At 56.0% G+C, this 20,033-nt stretch overlaps 1 protein-coding gene across 4 annotated transcripts in view; it reads left to right on the forward strand.

Annotated features, from left to right (window-relative positions):
* The first annotated feature begins 3,980 nt into the window (after positions 1-3,980).
* Positions 3,981-20,033, forward strand: part of MAN2B2 (mannosidase alpha class 2B member 2) — a 40,929-nt gene continuing 24,876 nt past the window's right edge. For 3 of the 4 annotated variants that reach the window (XM_069496650.1, XM_069496651.1, XM_069496653.1), the window contains exons 1-4: positions 6,210-6,432; positions 9,347-9,493; positions 10,284-10,389; positions 18,380-18,552. In XM_069496650.1, coding sequence (XP_069352751.1) covers positions 6,295-6,432; positions 9,347-9,493; positions 10,284-10,389; positions 18,380-18,552 — 564 coding nt within the window. In that variant the 5' untranslated portion in view covers positions 6,210-6,294. Of the gene's footprint in view, positions 4,139-6,209; positions 6,433-9,346; positions 9,494-10,283; positions 10,390-18,379; positions 18,553-20,033 lie in introns of those variants that run through there. The other variant, XM_069496652.1, reaches the window with a different exon arrangement.

Consider the following 20,033-nt stretch of genomic DNA (forward strand, 5'->3'; position numbering starts at 1 on the left):
TAATCAGATCTTTGTATGGTTTATTTATTATTGTTTGCTATTTTAATGTTATTGTGGACATTTATTATTTTCTCTTACCAGAAAAGCATCTCCCCCTTAAGGGGAAGCTTCCCCTTCCCCACTTTAACCATGGGGGTGCCACCAATCTAAGTACTCCCCCGTAGAGTAGACATGAGAACCACAGGAATGAGGTCCTCGTCCCTCCGTGGCCGGGAGGTGTGGCAGCAGGCAGTGTGCTGAGCCCCTCTCCAGGACCCGTCCTCACCCACAGTTTGCACCTGTGCTTAGAAGAAACGTTTCCCTGGGACAGCCCACATCCAGTGACTGGTCTGTGCAGGGGAATAAAAGCCAGGCTTATTTGCAGCTGGGACAGTTCAGAAGCGCCACCTGAGAGCTCTCCTCAGGGTCAGCTGAGACTTGTGACTGTCTTAAGAGTTCCACCGCCCCCACCCACCCCTGCCTCCTTCACTACCCACCCCTAGGTAAGCCCAGAGCCTCCCCACTAAACTCCCCACGGTCAAACACCCATCTCCCAGTCTGTTTCCCCAGGAGCCCACATCCATGACAACTGGCCCCAGGGTGCTTTGGAAGAACCAACTCTGAAGTGGGTTTTGGAGTTGGACCATCCACTGGTGGACTGGCCTCAAGGTCCCTCCCAGGTGGGAGGAAGAATACAGGTAGTCCTGGAACACGGTAGCAGTACGATTGCTGAATTTTCACTAGCAAGGAACTGGGATGCCGTGCTAGTGGAAGGGAGTTTGCTGGCAGAAGCACTGTGTGTTTCTGGCTTTTGAGACAGAGGCAGAAATAGTGACTTCAGAAGTTTATGGCTCTTGCTTGGAGCTGTCAGTGCTTCGGAGGAAGACAGGGAAAAGCTGAGAGTGATCATCACCAGTGGAAGGCCAGGCGTGGAAGCCAGAATAACGATTCCTTATATTCTTGGCAGCACATAAACGTTCATCTTCCGCAGCTAGAGGCAGAAAAAAGTGAGAAGCGGCCCAGGACTTAGTTATCAGGAGCACAGCTGCAAGGAAGGCTGCGTCCCCAACCCAGGCAGGTCTACAAGGGCAAGCTTGGGGCCCTGAGAAAAGAGAGGTGGGATGTCTGGGTGGAGACACAATCACCAAATTGTGGTTCTCCAGGTTTCCCTGAACCCACGGGGCCTGCGGATGTGCCCTGTTCCTCTTTTAAAGGACAGCACTCCCTTCTTGCCTGAAGATGACACCATGGCCTTCAACTTGGAGACCATACAGGCTGCCCTCAGAATCCACTCCACAAACCATGCTGACTACCAGATTAATCACTGGGGTGAGGTCACAACAATGCCCAGCTGGGGACATGCTGGGTCAGCAAGGGAGGACCAGGACCGTACCCCGAAGGAGCTGTGGGCCCAGTCAGCACAGAGCAGAGGAGGCAGGAGCTCTTCCAACCACATCCAGCGTGGGAGGAATATAAGGTTGGAGCAGGAATGGTTTACTGAAATGGGAGCCCTCTTCAGCTGTGGACTGAATTACATCCCCCTGAAATTCATATATTGAAGCCTTAGTCCCCAGTGTGACCATATTTGGAGATAAGGCCTGTAAGGAAGTAATTAGAGTTAAATGAGACTGGGCGTGATGGTTCATGCCTATAATTCCAGCACTTTGGGAGGCTGAGGCAGGAGGACCATTTGAGGCCAAGAGTTCGAGGCTGCAGTGAGCTGTGATTGCTCCACTGCACTCTAGACTGGGCAACACAGCAAGACCCTGTCTCTAAAAATAATAATAATTAATTTTTTAAAAAAGGTTAAATGAGGTCATCCTAATCTGATAGGACTGAGGTCCTCATAAAAAGAGGAAGAGACACCAGAGATTGATATCTCTCTCTCTCTGTGCATGCACAGAGGAAAAGCCACGTGACATGTGAGAACACAGGGAGAAGACAGCCAACTACAAACCAAGGAGAGAGGCCTCACCAGAAACCAACCCTGCTGCTACCTTGATCTTGAACTTCCAGCCTCCAGAACTGTGAGAAAGTAATTGTCTGTTGTTGAAACCACTCAGTCTATGGTTTCTTATTATGGCAGCCCAAGCTAAGACATCAGTCATGCAGGATTTAACACCAGGAGACGGTGCTAACACTCTGCCAAGACAGCTCTTAAAGCCTGGAGAAACTGCTGACGCACGCTAAGCAAAGAAAAGATGTCAGAAACCATAGCACATGGCAGAAGGGATCAAAAGGTTCAGAGATGCCTGGTGCAGTGGCTCACACCTGTAATCCCAGCACTTTGGGAGGCTGAGGCAGGAGAATTGCTTGAGGCCAGGAGTTCAAGACCAGCCTGAGCGAGAGCAAGACCCAGTTTCTATAAATCTTAGCTGGGTGTGATAGCGCGTGCCTGTAGTCCCAGCTACTTGGGAGGCTGAGGGAGGAGGATCCCTTGAGCTCAGGCGTTTGAGGTTGCAGTGAGCTATGATGATGCCACTGCACTCTAGCCTGGGCAACAGAGCAAGACCTCATCTCAAAAAAAAAAAAAAAAAAAAATTCAGAGAAGTGGCCATGGGCTAGAGTGGCCAGAAAACCCACTGTGTGACAATGTTCCACAAGGGAGCCCAGAGGACATTCCATTGAACAAGCACCAACATCACCAAGTAGCGCAGAGATGGAGCTGCCATCCACAGGCAGGGCAGGTGGTAGGAGGCGCCATCACAGAGCTGGACTTCCTGGCCATGCTGGGAATCAGAGGGGTCAGAAATGAGGCTGGGAGCCTGCACACAGCCATCAGAAGCAAGGTCAGTGCAGTCATGATAATGAGCTCCAAGACCAGAAGGGCAGCAAGCTCCATGGTGAGGCATGGAGAGACATATTTTATCCCTAGGGGCGAAATAGACAGCTGACATGGGTGATACTCAGAAGAAACCAAGGATGGATAGGTTAGGAGGCTGAGGCAGCCACCCCAAAGGAAAGTCCCAGTCCCTTGCCCAGTCTCCAAATCCAAAACCCATCACTTGAAGGAGAGACCATGCTCTGGGAAGAAGGCCTCTGCCACGCCATGGCAAGGGCATGTGGCAATTCCCCCAGTGCTTCCCCAGCGTGACTAATGATCATTTACTCAGGTCACCAGACACTGGGGAAAGAATACTCAAGTATTTTGAGGAGTGTGGCTAAAAACAACAATAAACATTTATATCCCAAGTGCTCAGTGTCCGTAGGGGAAGAATTCCCAAGAGGCTTAGCTGTGCACTTGTGGCTCATGGTCCCTCATGAGGGTGCAGTCAAGACAGCTGCCCAGACGACTGGGGCTGGGCTGAGGGATGTGTTTCCAAGGCGCTCACTCCTGTGGTTGGCAAGGCAGTGCCGGCTGTTGGCTGGAGGCCTCAGTTCGTCTCTGTGTGGGCCCCTCCACAGACTGCTTGAGCATCCTTGTGACATAGCTGCTGGCTTCCTCCAGAGGCAGAGCCCCAAGAGACGGTGAAACACCAAATCCGGCCAAGGGACCCACTTCACGTCAAAGGAGGTGCAGTGGCAGGCACAGGACCATGGCGTCTATTGGTCCTAGTCTGTGCCATGCCACCCAGAGGTTGCTGGCCTGAGGAGGAATGGGACGGCTGTTGAAGTCTCAGCTACAGCACCAGCTTGGAGGTGCCAGCTGTGAGGCTGCAGCACCCCTCCAGGGTGCATATATACCCCAAGTCAATGACCAGGATATGGTGTCCCCAGTGGGTAAAATGCACAGGTCTAGGAGCCAAGGGAGAGAAGAAGGAATAGCCTAATTTACTACCACTTCCAGTGACTGACTTGGGGAATTTGTGCTTCCTGTCCACACAACTGCAGACTCTGCAGGTTCAGAGGTTCCGGTTTCCAAAGGGGAAATGTGTCCACCAAGCAACACCAGTCACGTTGGGCTGCTCATGTCCAGATGCCAGCAGGCAAGGAGAAGCGTCTCCAATCTAGCAGGGGTAATTGGCTGGACCATCGGAGGAGGTAGGGCTGCTGTCAGCCAATGGAAGCAGAGAAGACTCTGTTTGCCACCCACATGGGAGTCTCTCAGTACCCTTTGGCCCGATTAGGACAGTAAATAGTCAAGTGAGCAGCCATAGCTCAAGAACAACATGGTAACCAGGGGCTCAGCCCCACTGAGGATCTGAGGGTTCCCCACCAGGTGAGCTGTCTGGTCCATCACAGGTACTAGCTGCAAGTGAAAGGGACTTGATGGGGCAATAGCGCTGGGGCTTATGAGTATCAGCTTCATCGCTGAGACCAGCTCCAGCAAGAAGAGCTCGTGCAAAGGGCCTGGGGAAGGTACAAAGTGAAATATACACGGCCAGGATCTAGTGGGCTGGAGGGGAAATGCTGAGGTCCCACGTGTGGCGTAGTCAGAGGGGGACTGGAGCTGAAACAGCCAGGGCTGCATCTCTCTTCACGGGCACTCACGCTTCTCCATGTGGTCTGTCCCACGTGGGCTGCTTGGGCCTCCTCACAGTGTGGCAGGCTCAGGGCAGCTGAGCTGCTGACCTGGGGACTCAGAGATCCATGGATGAGTGCTCGGTGATGGCAAAAGCTGCCTTGCCTTCTCTGACTCAGCCTCAGCAGTCATGGAAGTCACACAGTGCCGCTTTCACTGCATTCTCTTGCGACAAGTGAGTCACAAGCCCACCCAGTTTTAATCGGAGGAGATACAGACCCCATCTCTCAATGGGAGGAATGCCAAGATCACATCCTAGGAGGAGCTTGTGGGGTGGGCAGTGTGAAGGCCATCTTTGGCAAATACGATACGTCTGCAGTCCCTAAGCCCCGGTCTGCGGACCGGCACCGGGCAGCGCCACGCCAGGAGCCAGGCCGCACAGCAGGAGGCCAGTGGGCAGTGAGCAAGCGAAGCCCCACCTGCACCCACAGCCGCTCCCCATTGCTCACATCACTGCCCGAGCCCCGTCCCCCCAGATCAGCGGGGGCATCAGACCCTCATAGGAGCATGAGCCACTGTAAGCTACACACGCGGGGCACAGGCTGCGCGTGCCTTGTGAGAATCTAACGCCTGATGACCTGAGGTGGGGCCGGGGCTGCGACATGGCCCCCGCCCCGTGGGTGGAAATCTGTCTTCCACAAAACCCATCCCTGGTGTAAAAAAGGTTGGAGGCCGCTGCAATGTGACACTGCTGTCAGATAACTCAGTGGCCTAACACAGTAACAGCTTATTCTCATGTGGAGAAGACATTAACCAATCTGTGAAGTTCCTCGTGGTTCCCTGTGGTCCTTCGGGGCCTCCATCAGGGGCTCTGGCCTCCGTGAGGTCCCCAGCCTGCCCTCCACGGGGCGAGGAAGAGAGAGGAGCGCAGCGTGGGGGGTTGTTCTGGCCAACCTGGAAGTGGGCACAGCCCTGCCACATCCCACGGGCTGACACTCCCGGATGCAGCAGGGGCTGTGACCCTAGAAGGCAGCGAGGACACAGGTGTCGGTGAGCGCTATCCACAACTGACCCGGGGGGCTGGCCGGAGGGGCAGGTAGACAGAAAGAGAACATGTTGTCAGGTTCCGTGCGCTGAGTGAGCGGGCGAGGTGGCCGGCAAGGTAACCAGCTCGCTCAGCTCAGAGCCACAGCTCCAGCCCCCGGGAAAATGCCAGTCAGGGGCCCAGCCATTTGGTTCTCGGGCAGTAAACCCCAAACCACGGACCCTGCTCTCTGGGGGAGGGGAGGTGGACGGGGTCCGCCCCAGGCCACACTCACACCGCACCCGGATGCACCAATGTGACCGCCGCCCCACCATGGGCAGCCGGAGACGAGACTGCTCGTCTCCACTTTCCGGGCATTCTCTCAGCCAATTCCCGGCTCCCCGCATCCTCCCCATTTGGCGTAGCTCAGAGTGAACTATCTTGCCCCATGTCACCGGCCGGTGACCCAGAAAGCTTCGGTCAGCCTTGTCTCTTCCACCAACTGTGCGCCCTCTGGCAAACACTGTCTCCGAAAGTCCGTTCCTCCTCCCCCGCACGGCCGGGCCCAGGTAAGGGAGGGCCCCCAGGAGCAGCCCCGGAGGCGGAGCCCCCCAGGCAGAGCGCCGTGCACTCCCTCCCGCTGGCGGGTCCCGGCTCTGGACCCACGGGGACAGACAGGAAACCGAAGCTGGGGGGTGGAGCGCCGCCCGGCGCAGCCAGAACCCGCCCCCCGCGCCCGCGCGCGCCGAGACCGCGGCCAATGGGCGCGTCCGGGCCCCGCCCCCACCCTGGGACCCGGAAGTCGCCCCGGCGCTGCGGAGCTGTTGCCTGCCTAGAGGGCCGACCCCGCTGTCGCCTGCCCAGAGCGCCGTCCCCGCCGGCCGCAGGGATGGGGCTGCTGCGCTGGCTGCCGCTGCTCCTGCGTCTGCTTGTGCTGCGACCGCCCGGGGCCCGGCCCGAGGGCCCCATTCGAGCCTTCGTGGTGCCCCATAGCCACATGGACGTGGGCTGGGTCTACACGGTGCAGGTGGGTGGCCGGCGACCCTCCACGCGCGCCCTCTGAAGCTGCAGCTTCCTTCTCCCTGCGGATCCGAGTGTGGCTTTGCCTCCCGGGTCGGATGCCAGCACAGAGGAGGGAGGTTCAGCCTGGATTGAAGACCGGACTCTGTTGAGGACTGGTTGAGTCTCTGACTTTGGGCTGCTCACTTCCTAACTCTGAACCTCAGTTTCCCCTTCTGTAGCAGTGCACTGATTGGATGGGCCCCTGCATTCCAGGCTGGAGAGAAGTGGGGACTCCAGTGTGGGGGCTGACATTGCCAGGGTAAGCCTGGAGCAGGAGGCGTGGACTGGCTTCAAAGCAGGGGGCCATCAGGTGCCAGATGGGAAGCAGGCTGGGGCTGGTCCCCTGCAGGGCAGGATGTGGGAGGCCAGTTCAGGATCCTTCATAACCCCGAGGACAGGATTTGGGGTTGGTCTTGTGGTCACCTTGTGGTTCTGCTCAGGACCTTGGGCAAGGGGCTTCATTCCCTGAGCCTCAGTTTCCCCATCTGTAAAGTGAGGACAGTAATCCCTACCATATATCCCGGGTGCCTGGCACTCCAGGAGTGGTAGATGTCAGATTCCTACCACAGACTGGGGCTGCTGGAGTCCTGAGAACTGGTTTGATCTGGGGTGGTGTGGCTGCCCAACCGGGCTCTTTTCCCCGCTGCCCAAGAGGAAGCCAATACATGAGACAGCAGGGTTTACAGCAGAGAAAGTTTATTCTGCATGGTGCTAAGTGGGGAGACAGGAGAAATTTCTCAAATTCGCCTCTCTGAGAATTTAGGAGACAAGAGTTTTTAAAGACAGTTTGTTGTAGGCAGTTGAGTCTGCTACTTGGCTGGGTTCGGTGTGGAACCATAGGGCTGTAGAAATTGTCTTCTTTGCTGACCAGGTTCTTGGGCCAGGGTCTCAGGACCAATTCAGTCAGTTCCTTGGTATGGGCGGCTGGTCTGGGTGGGTCAGCCGTTCCACTGGAGTGCGGGGCCTGGAAGATATCTCGGAAACTACCCCTGGGTTTCGAAAGGGAGATGTTATCTATGGAGAAAGCTAAGAATCTTTATGACCACCAGCTATGTGGCTCCAGAGTGGCGATTACAGAGAAGCAAACAGGGGGACAGTGGCCAATTATGATCATTATTTTTAGCTGGGCCTGGGCCTTATTTTTAGCCAGGCCCTTACCACCGTTCTTGCCTTGCACCCTGTTATTGATTTGTGTAAAGGGTGGGTTCAGTGGTGGACTGGGCCTCAGGGCAGCCCTGGAGCTCCCCAGATGGCCAGAAAGTGGGCTCCAAGGCTGCATTCTGAGCCCTCTTCTGCCCCTTGAATGTGAGGGGAGGGAGGACTCAAATTATTGTCATCTCTGTAAATGCTCAGTTGCCATCAGGCATGTGCCCCACACTGGCCAAGGCACACAGTGGGCAGTTGATTCCTACAACTCAGAAGGACACAGCATTGCCCCCACCTGGCCTCACCCCTCCCCAGCCATGCTGGTCTCCCTGCTTTTCCACCAACACCTCCAAGACCACTCCTGCCACAGGGCCTTTGCACTGGCTGTGCCCTGCCCCAAATGCTTTCCTCCTAGATATCTGCAGGGCTCAGTTACTTCAAAGTCACTTTCTTGGCGAGGCCTTCCCAGCAACCCTATCTAACCCACATTGCCTCCCCTCCCTTTAGGGTTTTATCCGTAGCACTTGTCATCATCTAAGAGTCCCTATATTTTACTTGTTGGCTTGTTGATCATGTTCCCCACTAGAACGTAAGCTCCACAGGGCAGGGGCTTCATCCATGTTGTTCACTGACCTGTCCTCGCCATGCCTGATGAGTAGGTGTCCCTGGATGTTTGTTGAATGAATGGTAAGAGTGCAAAAGGAAAATGAGGGAAAAGCCTCAGTTTCCTCTGGTTTCCAGAGCAGAAACAGCCTCTTTGAGCTCTTCTTTGAAATGAGGAAGGAAATACCTAAACAAATGAGCAAAAACCCCTCCGTGAGTATGGATGTAATGACCTTACAAAGGACATTACTGAATGAGTAGTGACATTTTAAAGAAGAGAAAGAGGCAGGAAGAGGGTTTGATGTCGGGTGTTAGGTCCAGTCCTGGGGTGCCTCTGGCAGGCTGTGGGAGGGTGTGGGGGAACCATCCGAGGATGAAGACAATAAGGGCATGGCGAAGTATGCCAGCCACAACCAGTCTCTAGAAGAGGAAACTGAGGCGCAGAAAGGGTCAGTGCCTTGCCCAAGGTCACTGAGGAATAACCCCCACACCTCCCGACTCCCTGCCCGGTGCTCCTAACCACATACTTAATGAGCACTGTCCGGGCACTGCTGTGTGCTGGGCCCTGAGTCTCCAGTGGAAGCCGCTGCACTCCGGCCCGCAGAGCTCTTGGCCTGGGGAAGGCAGGCGGCCGGACTCCGGAGACGGCCCAGGGAGCTCCTCCTCTCAGCGTCTGCTGCCCCATTCATTTCAGCCCAAGCAGGCCCCTTTGGGGTCCCTGGGACACACCCCCTCTCACCCTTGGGGCTTTCCTGTGCTGCCCCCACTTTGCCCCGTCAGGGTCCGGCCTGCTCACCCCTTCTGGGAAGCTGTCCCTAAGCCCTGGCCTGGCACATCCCTCTGCCCACACAGGGTGTCATTGTCTGAAAGCACAATCTCATCCAAGCAGGGAGAGCCCATGCTGTCCCCGTAGTTCCAGCCCTCACCGTATGTCTGGTGCAGAGCGGGCACCCATAGCCACTTTGTAGGTGAGCGGTGGGATGCTGAGGGAAGGGCCCTCCACCCTGTGCAGGTGTGCTCAGCGAGTGGCAGGGGCCGCGGGGACATCTGGGCTCCCTAGAGTCTTCTCCTTGGGACCAAGCCCTCTCAGAGCCCGCACTGGGGCTGGTATGATGGTGTCCCCTCCCCAGGAAAGCATGCGGGCCTATGCAGCCAATGTCTACACCTCCGTGGTGGAAGAGCTTTCCCGCGGTCAGCAGCGCCGGTTCATCGCAGTAGAGCAGGAGTTTTTCCGCCTGTGGTGGAACGGCGTCGCCTCAGACCAGCAGAAACACCAGGTAATGTAGTCACCAGGTGACACAGCTGGCCAGGGTGGCCCAGTGAAGATCCTGGCAGGAAACTCAACTGGGTGGTCTGGCCAGGGCCATGCCAGCATACCCCATGAGGCCGAAACCCCACTGGGCTGTTCACAGGACTAGTTTACATCAGGGTTTGTGATCAACCCAGTTCCCTGGACACAAGGATTTTTGTCTTTGTTCACTGCTGAATCCCCAGTTCCCAGGCAGTGCCCAGTGTGTAATAGGTGCTCATTTAACATTGTTGAGTGAATGACCTACAAATACAGTACCTTTAGAAAGTAAACCAAAAGTACAGTCTATACAGAGCTATTTGTGTACACATACTGAAATTTACAGTCAGGGTGCAATAGTGCTGACTGACTTTAAGTGGTTTAGAAAAAATATAGTACATGCATAGAGAAAAGGAAAATGTTAAGGTAGATAGGTCAAAAATGTTAATGATGCGTGAATCCACAGAAAGGATATATAGGAGCTCTTTGTGCTATTTCCTGCAACTTATTTATAAGTTTGAAATTATTTCAAAAGCAAATACATATACACACACACACACACACACACACACACACAGACATACAGACATATATATATATTTCAAATATCAGCCGTGGGCCACATGCTTTCTAGGTGGTGGGGACACAGTGTGGACCAGAACAGACAGTGTCCTGCCTCTGCGGAGTAAACAGGGTGAGGCGTTTCGGTGGAGGGCACGTGAGGCACAGTAGGCATGACTTGCAACCTGGCTCTCTTCTCTCTGCCCACCCGCGCCAAGGTCCGCCAGCTCCTGGACGAAGGACGTCTGGAGTTTGTCCTCGGAGGTCAAGTCATGCATGATGAGGCTGTGACCCACTTTGATGACCAGATCCTACAGCTCACAGGTTTGGCCACCCTGCCCTGCACTCAGGGTCCCTCAGGACCTCCAGTGGGACCGGGACTGGGTGTCTGAGCCCTCAAGGTCTGAGCTCTGGCTACCCACCCCCCCAGCAGATCTGGTAGTCCATTTTGTGTTGCTGTAAAAAATAGAAACAAAAAATTAGCTGGACATGATGGCAAGCTCCTGTAGTCCCAGCTACTCGAGAGGCTGAGGCAGGAGGATTGCTTGAGCCCAGGAGTCTGAGGTTGCTGTGAGCTAGGCTGACGCCACAACACTCTAGCCCAGGCAACAAAGTGAGAAACCACACTCTCTCTCAAAAAAAAAATAGAGAGAGACCATTTTGTGCGGCTGTAAAGGAATGCCTGAGACTGGGGAATTTATAAAGAAAAGAGCTATTTTGGCTCACAGTTCTGCAGGCTGTACAAGAAGCATGACACCAGCATTTGCTGCTTGTGAGGGTGTTGGGGAGCTCCAGTCAAGGCAGAAGGTCAAGGGGAGCAGGTGTCACAGGGCGAGGGAGGCAGTGAGGGAGGGAGGAGGTGGTGCGAGGCTGGTTTAAACAACCAGCTCTCCCTGAACTCACAGAGCAAGAACCCACCCAGTATTGCGGGAGGGCACCAAGCTGTTCATGCGGGGACATGCCCCTGTGACCCAACACCTTCCACCAGGCCCCACCTCCAGCCCTGGGGATGGAATTCCACCCTGAGATTTAGGGGGGACGAGTATCCAGACTATCAGCAGGGACTGTGGCCGGTGAAAACAGACGCGCTGGCACCATCTGCACGCCTGGCCGAGGGAGGTGAACACAGGGGTCGAGAGCATCGACTCTGGAGTCACATGGCCTGGCCATGGCCTGGCTGTGCCAGTTCCCACCCCTGTGTCCCTGGGCAAGGAAGGTAACCTCAGTTTCCTCATCAATAAAATGGGTCTGATGGTAACGCCTACTGCAGGGGGTTGCTGTGAGGATTCAATTGGAATAATTTGAATAATCCCTTTAGTAGGGTGTGTGGTTCTCTAGTAAATGCTCAGTAAACGTGGCCGGGCGCGGTGGCTCACGCCTGTAATCCTAGCACTCTGGGAGGCCGAGGTGGGCGGATCGTTTGAGCTCAGGAGTTCGAGACTAGCCTGAGCAAGAGGGAGACTCCGTCTCTACTAAAAATAGAAAGAAATTATATGGACAGCTAAAAATATATATAGAAAAAATTAGCCAGGCATGGTGGCGCATGCCTGTAGTCCCAGCTACTCGGGAGGCTGAGACAGGAGGATCGCTTGAGCTCAGGAGTTTGAGGTTGCTGTGAGCTAGGCTGACGCCACGGCACTCACTCTAGCCTGGGCAACAGAGTGAGACTCTGTCTCAAAAAAAAAAAAAAAAAAATGCTCAGTAAACTTTAGCTGCCCTCACCACTGCCACCACCGCCACCAACACCACAATGACCATCACCATTGTCACCACCATCATCACCGTTACCACCTCCACCACCACCGTCTCCCTCACCGCCGTCCCCACCATCCTCACCACCCCCACTCCCAGTGGCAGTGGGCACTCTGCTTGCTGTTTACCAAATGCTTTTCATGGGCAACACCCCACCCCATCCTAATGGCAGGCTGATGCGGAGGCACTGTGATTCTCAGTCCCATTTTGCAGATGTAGAAACTGAGACCCAAAGAAATGAAGTGACTCTCTCAAGGACAAATAACCAGAACTTGAGTCCAGGCCTGGTGACTGAAGCTCCAAGTCCCACGGTCACTTTGCGACAGCGTGGGCCCCAGTTTCCCTATTTGCAAGCCATCGAGGCGGGTGTGATGCTGTCTAAGGGTGTTTCTAGCACTCTCTCCTCTCCTCGTCTGTGGTCTGGAGTCTCCCCTGTCTCAGCTGCCCGCTGCTCTGTGCTCGCGCTGTCCCTGCTCAGTCCCTGCACTGTGCCCTGCCACGGAGGAGGCAGCGTTACAGACACACCCCTTTCTTCTCTGGCCCTCACATCCCTGTCTTCTGTGCACGGCCCCCACTGTGCCCCCTCCCTGCGTCCCCACACCGCAGGAGGGGTCCTGTTGCCGCAGGTGACAGGTGAGGGAAGCAAAGCTCAGAGAGGAGCTACTTTGCCCGCAGCCACCGTGCTGGGGTTCCCCGACTGCAAAGCCTGCGCTCCTCATCGCATTTCAAGCCTGAGCGCGGCGTTCCCACAGGCCTCGCAGCCCGGCCTCCCTCGCGGGCCTGCCGCCCTGCGCCCACAACGACAGCCCCTGTGCCCTTCCTCACGCCTATGCTTTCGTTCGTGGTGTTCCCTCGTGTTCTCTGCCCGCATCTTCAACCCACAGCTGAGTGCCCCCTCCAGGAAATGTCCTTTGGGGTCCCCACAGTTCCTTATGGCCTCCCCACCTCGCCCCTGGCAGGGACCCCTGTCCAACCCCTATTGGGATCCCCAGGGCTCGGCACAGGGCCTGGTCAGACAAGTGCTCGGTGGGCAAGGCAGGGCAGGGGGAGGGCGCTGAACTGTCCTGCTTCGGGGGTGCCCACAGCTGGGGCACCCTCGTCTCTGCTCTCAGCCCGCTGTGCCCTGCCCTGAACGCCCAAGTGCTGCCCCTGCAAGGCTGACCTGCGGCAGCTGGAAGCCCCAGGAAGTTGAGGTTCATTGCTTTGGGGCAGGAGGAGCCCCTGGAGACACTGGAGTGAGCGGATTCTGTGAGGCTCCATTTCCAAAACCGCCCCAATGCATGGGGCCCTCAGGGGACAGACCTTGGGTTCCTTGCACGATGACCGTCTTGCTTTAGGTACAAGACGTGAACTGATTTTCCTCAGCCCCCAGGGCAATCCTGTGGATGGATGACCTTCCAAATGCCCACTTGCAGAGGAGAAATTTGAGGTTCAAATGCTGTCAAAATGTGCCTGAGTCATGCCACCAGCTACGTGCTGGGTCCCAGATGTGCCCTGAGCCTGGCCTGGTCGGCAAGTTCCTTGTTAGCTAAGCCCCTTTCCCTTCTGTTGCCTCCTGGTTGCTCAGGACAGCCTGGTAGCAAGTGGTCCCGTTAACTGCCTGACTTTGTAGGTGAGGAAACTGAGGCACAGAGGTGTGCAAGGATGTGTGTGCAGTAAGTAGCACAGCTGGAGCTCAAACCAGGTCTACCTGGCCCCTGCTCTCTCTCCCATCCAAGTGCCAACCAGGCCCGACCCTGCTTAGCTTCCGAGATCAGACGAGATCGGGGCTCTCTCTCTCACTTGTAGTCCCTCGGGCAGGGGAAGAGGGTACATGTCAGACTCTCTGGCTGGCCTTTTCAAACCACACATCCCAGGTGTCCCCAGGGATTCTGGCTGTGAACAGTGCCCCGGGGCTGGGGTTTCTCAGGTGAGGGTGCTAGACCCCCTGCTGTGTCTGGGTCCCTTTGTCCTCTGTCTTGCCTCTGTGGAGTCCTGCGGCAAGGCAGGCCCTGGGCAGCAAAGGAAGAGGCCTGCAGTCGGGCATGGCCTCCGTGCTCAGCCCAAGGCAGCTTCCCAGGCAAGGTCTTTGGGTCGGGGCCACTAGGCCTCTGACCTTGTCCTGGGGTGGCAGGGTTCTGGGGCACCTCCTCTAGCAAGACCCTGCTGGCTGTCCCGGAGGCCCGGGGAGCACCAAGCCTGTGAGGGAGCTCACTGCTCTTGTCTTTCCCTCCTCCAGCTCCCATTCCTGGCAGTCACGCCAACAGCCACCTTAATTTTAGACATGACATTTCCAGTGAGGGGAAAAGCATTTGTTCCCAGCAGCTCAGTGACTGGGAAAAGCTGGGTGTGGGCAGCAGCCCAGGGGCGGCAGATTCCCCACTGGGATTCTCAGCAGAGGCCTGGAAGAGTGGCCGGTACCAGAGGGAAAGACCCCCTCACCCCCTTCCTGAGGGGGAGAGAGCCCAGCTTGGGCCTCGGAAGCACTGGGGCCCTATTGGCCCGAGCGGAGGAAGGGAAGTGTCCAGGTGGAGCGAAGGGGACACCTGGGCCTGTCCTGGGTGGCCACTGCTGTCCTGGTTATTCAAACCCAAGCTCTGGGCCATCCCCCCGGCCCCCTGTCCTCCCACTCTGCCAGTGATCCCTCTCGCCTGTGTCGTCAGACTCTCTTCAACCCTCCTCCGCGTCTCCGACCCCTCCCCAGCAGTGTTTAAAGCACACTTAACGTTATCCAAGCAGGAGGAAAGCAGGTCTCTCCAGCCTGGGCTGCAGCCGCACTTATTTCCCGGCTTCCTCTGCTTCCCTCAGCCCCTGCAGCCCGGCCTCTGCCCTGCACACACTGGCGAGCTACGTCTTGGCCTGGTCACTGCACTGGTTGGGATGCTGGCTCAGCGGCTTTAACAGAGACCACGTGACAGTGGCTCCCACAAGAGGGAAGGTTTTTTCTCTCTTGTGGAAATCTGCAGCCACTCTGGCGACTGGGTGGCTCCGCTCCACACGGTGATCCAGGGATCCAAGTTGCTTCTGTCTCGATGCTCTGCCATCCCCCACAGTGCTGCCTGTCTTCGTTGCTGGCAGGGTAGGGGGAGAGGGGGTGGGAGAGAGAGGCAGGCGGCCTCCTTGTGAAGGGTGGCGCAGAACCTGCCCACATCACTTCTGCTCACATTCCCACTGGCCAGAACCTGAGTCACATGGTCCCCTCTAACTGCTGGGAGGCTGGGGAATGTAGTCCAATATTTCGCTCACAGCCCATTGGCCAAAGTAGAGTCATGTCCCCTGTACTAGCTGCACAGGAAGCTGGGGGGATATAGTGTCTGGCTGGGAGGCCATGTGCCCTGCTAAAACCAAGAGGGAGGGTGTGGTTCTGTTACTATAATAAAAGAAAGGAGGGGATATCTACTGGGGGCCAATTAGCAGTTTCATTCGTTAGTCACCTGTAACTCTCAGGAGAGCTTTTTGCAGGAGGGCCAGAGCACCTGAGTAAAGTGACTTGAGTCTTGAGGACATTTACTGCTTACTTAACAAGCTGGGGATAGTTTGGGGACTGCTTTGGCAGCACCTTGATATCTGTGATTCTCATGGCCTTACCCTCATGGTCGTAATGTGGCTGCCATAGCTCCAGGCATCGTATTGCCATACAGCCACATTCAAGGCAGGAGAAAAGGGGAAATGGGCTTTCTTCCTACTTCTCTCTTTAATTAAGGTGGGAAATCTTCCTCTGAAACTGGCAGGCTTAACCCACACTTGTTATTGGCTATATCCATGGTCCATTCTGTTAGCAGATAAACTTAGGCACACTAAAATTTCAAAGAGTTTATTTGAGCAAACAGCGATTAATGAATCGGGAAGCACTAGAGCTCCACCAAGGGGCACGTGGGGGAAACTTTCACCAGGTACTGAGGAAGCAAGATGAAGAAAGCGTTTGGTTGGTTACAGTGAAAAGGCGCTAGTTAGCGGTTGGCTGACGGTTTCTGATTGGTTGAGCTTATGTGTTGTTTTCCTGTTTGCTGAGCTGGATCTCAGTTTGCTGTCTCAGCCCAGGGGTCGCCCCCTGATTAGTTAACACTGCCTCTAGCTGCCAGGCAGACCAAGACAGCGAACATCTGGCAGAAGGGAGTGAGCCTGCCAGGTCTGGCTTAGGTGGGCTGTGATTCATCCCTCGGGGCCGGGCATGACGCCCGCCAGACAGAGGGAGAATTCTGCGAGCGAGGAGAGGTCTGTGTGCCACGCTGGGTTGGCAGCCGTGGGCCTGCCCCCCGCGGCTGCCCCATCTGGTGAGGGGCGGTGCCCTCAGAGCTCACCTGCCCCTCAGCGTGGCGCTGTCAGCCACTCCCTCCTGCACCTGTCACAGTGCTGATCACGGCTGAACGTGCAGACATGCAGGCTCCAAAGCGTTGCCCCAATTCCTGGGCTCTGGGCTTGGAGGAATCACAAGCGTTGGCCTGTGTGACAGAGAGATGACAGACACCCAGCCAGTGCGCATGAAGATTTATCGTAAGGAGAGTTTAAGGGCACAGAGCGAAAGTACGTTTCCTACGGGGAAACGGGCCTGTCTCTCCGAGTGGAGGAGACGCTGTCTACTTCTAGGTTTCTCTTGTTATGTGCTTTGTGTTTAGGTAAAGTTAGTTATAATTATTGACAACTACAGCTCAGTGCTGTGGGGACTGAACTCTTTCCAGGTATGGACCTGACTTAAAGGTCGTGTTTCAGTTGGTCTTTCTAATACGTGTGTGGCCGGGCGAGTGCCGGGACCTGGCTGTTTGTGGTGTTTTGTTCTCTGACTGCTGGTCAGTGTGGCGTGGCCTAATTACCCCGTTTTCTAAGACTGAGATAACTCTTCCCTCTTTATATTTTTCTGCAACCGTTTCCTCCTTATTGTTCTTCTATAAATGTTTTCTCCTTTCTGTTTTTCTGGTTTCCATTGCCTCTCACTTGTTTTTCTGTCCCTAACACACCCTGGCCCCGGCACGCCCCTGTCCTCCGCCAGCCTCTGGCTGCTCCTGCTCCACCTCCTCTGCCTGCAGGGCCAGTGTTCCTGAGGACTCGGGGGCCACTCCCAGCCAGGCTCCCTGGGGGACCGTCAGTTACCTCCCCTGTGCGTCTGACCCCAGATCTTCCTCGGCCCCACCCGCGCCTCCCAGCAGCTCCCCCCTCCCTGTCTTGCACTTGCTTTGTGGTCTGATGGCTGCCCTGTCCCAGAATGCCGGTGTCGTCCTGGCCTCAGCCGGGGTCTGCAGGATGGGGGAGTTCATCAACGAAGGCAGTTTGCCTCTAGACCAGTTACTAGAGCTCCCTGAGTCTTGTTTTCCGACCTTAAAATGCAGATTATAACGCCTGTCTCTTAGGATGTTAAGAAGGTAATATTTGGGGGAAGGGCTTGGGGAATGTCAATCGAGGACCTGTGTAAGTCTGGGATGTCATTCCATTGCAGCACCGAGCCCAAGGTCTGGCTCACTGTGGTGCCGCTTAACTGATGACTGGCCGGGCGGTTTTGGCATAGAGCCCTTCGTGTTGGTGTCTACTGCCACGGAACAGGTTGCCCCGAACTCAGTGGCTTCCAACAACGAACGGTTCCCATCTGCAGTCCCTGTGGGTGAGCTCAGGAAGGGCTCAGCTGGGTGGTTCTGGCACAGAGTCTCTTGGGAAGTTGCCACCAGGGTGTCGGTGGGGCCACGTCACCTCAAGGCTAGACCGGGGCCAGCGGCTCTGCTTCCCCGCTCGTCACTGGCCGTGAGAGGAGGGCTCGGGTCCTCGCTGCGGTCCTCGCTGCGTGGCGGGTTGGGCAGCTTCCCGAGGGCGCGGCCCAGGGACAAAGCTGCGGTGCCCTTTGTCGCCTCGTCCCAGAGGTGCACACGGGCGCCGTGCCCTGCTGTGTTTGTCAGAAGTGAGGCCTGAGTCTAGCCGCCCTCCGGGCCCTAAGCCCCGCCTCTTGGAGAAGCAGCAGTAGTTTCTCGATGCATTTCTGAGCCACCACACCCTCAGATTTGAAGTTCACACTTAGCCTTTTAATGTCGTGATGCCTGAGAGCTCTATTGCGGCGTCAGGATCAGCGTCTTTTCCAAGTTCACACCAAGTCCGCACCTGTACACAGGCTGTGGCGCGGATGGCCTCGGGGCGCTATGCTCAGTGAAATAAGCCAGACACAAAGGACACGTGGTTGCACTTACGTGAGGTCCCTAGAGGAGTGGAATCCATAGAGACAGAGAGGAGAAAGGTGGGCGCAGGGGCTGGGGGAGGGAGGGGAGTTGGTGTTTCACAGGGACAGAGCTTCAGTTTGGGAAGGCGAGAAGGTTCTGGAGATGGATGGTGGTGATGGCTGTGCAACACTGTGAATGTAGTAACGCTACTGTATCAGTATGTGATCTGTATACTTAGAGATCATTAAGATGGTAAATTGTGTATTATATGTACTTTTCCACAATTAAACATTAAAAATTGAAACCTTCGCCTCTGCCAACCCATGTGGCCCTGCTTGGCCCAGTAGCTGGCAGTGTGGCCTGCCAGATGGGGGCAGCCTGGTGAGCATGAGCGGGGAGGCATGGGTCCCCTGCCAGGCACCAGCGGGGCGATGCTGTCTTTGCAGAAGGACACGGGTTTCTCTACGAGACATTTGGGATCCGGCCACAGTTCTCCTGGCACGTCGACCCGTTTGGTGCATCTGCCACGACCCCCACCCTCTTTGCGCTGGCGGGCTTCAATGCCCACCTCGTCTCCCGGATCGACTACAACCTGAAGGAGGCCAGGCAGGCGGCCCAGGTGAGTCGGGCTCCGCCCCTCCTTGCTGCAGCACGTCTCAGGGGGCCGCGGCTGTGTGCCGGGCGTTCTCGAGTCCTGGGCAGCTCCCTGGCCCACTGGGCTGCACCCCAGCCTTTGTTTTTGCTGCTTCCTCCCTGAGGAGTGCCCTGTCCCCTGCGCCTAGCTTCCCGCAGACCTGCAGGCCCAGCGTGGACGCCTCCAGCTTCGAGGCCCTTCCCCCTTCTGCCAGGCCTGTGGCCGGGCTACTAGAGCTCAGCCGCACTGGGCGGGCGGTGGCGGACCGACCCGGAACTGTTCAGCCGGGAGAGTGGTTAGCAGAGACATAATGACTCTTCAGGTGTGTGGCAGCTATTTCGAGATCTGCCTGGCGCCAGGTGGTACCCATCCCTCGTTTCACTTGCTGCCGTGTTCATCTGCTGGGGCTGCCGTGGCAACGCACCCCACACTGGGCGGCTTAAACAACAGAAATTTATCATTATCTCACTGTTCTTGGGGCTGGACGTCCAGAATCAAGACGTTGGCAGGGCCACGTCCCCTCTGAAAGTGTGAGGGAGGGATCTGCCCCAGGCCTCTCTCGCGGCCCGAGATGTCTGTCTTCTCCCTGAGTCTTCACACGGTCTGCCCTCTGCGTGTCGCCTGCAGTTTCCCTTTTCACAAGGACCCCGGTCCTGCTGCATCAGGGCCCGCCTTAATGACCTCATTTCCACTTGATTAACCTGTACCTTTACCTCTGTAAAGGCCGTGCTTCCAAATAAGGTCACATTCTGGGGTGCTAGGGGTTAGGAGTTCAACATAGCTTTTGTGGGGGCCACGATTCAACCCATAAGAGGTGGGTGGAGTCATAATTATCCCCATTTTACAGGTGAGGAAACTAAGGCCCAAAAACATAACAACTCTGTCCCGGATCATTCTGGGAAGAAGGTTCTGGAGAGTAGCTGTAGACCTGGCCAGAGGGAGTTGCACAAAGTGTATTTAGGCCCGAGGAGGGCAAGAGTGGTGTCATTTGCATTGTCAGTAGGAGCTCAGCAGCCTGCGCTGAACACTGAGCACACTTGCTTTGCCAGCCCCATCTCGCCTGCAGATGGCCCCATGAGCTGGGCAAGGCTGTCCCCATTTTCACGCAGAAACCAAATCACAGAGGCCTTAGGCACTTGTGTATGGTCCCAGAGCCAGTGAACTGGGATTCTATCCCCGCTTTGTATCCCTGAGCACTTTCCAAACATCAGAATAATTTTTTAAAAATAGACTGCACGCTTGGTGGGAGGTGATGAGTTCCCTGTGCCTGGGGGTATTCAAGCAGAGTTAGAATGAGCTTCTCTTAGAGGCCCTGACGGAGAGAAGCCTGCACTGAGAAATGGGTAGGGTGGATCAGCAGCTCCTTCTGGAAGGCAGATGCCACCGCATGTGACTTTGGGCACATGAGAAGAAGCAGCAGAGGGAGACCCTATCCTTGAACCACTGAGAAGAGGCAAGGTGGGGCT

The sequence above is a fragment of the Eulemur rufifrons genome, chromosome 20 (assembly GCF_041146395.1).
Source record: "Eulemur rufifrons isolate Redbay chromosome 20, OSU_ERuf_1, whole genome shotgun sequence".
NCBI classification, from domain to species: Eukaryota; Metazoa; Chordata; class Mammalia; order Primates; family Lemuridae; genus Eulemur; species Eulemur rufifrons.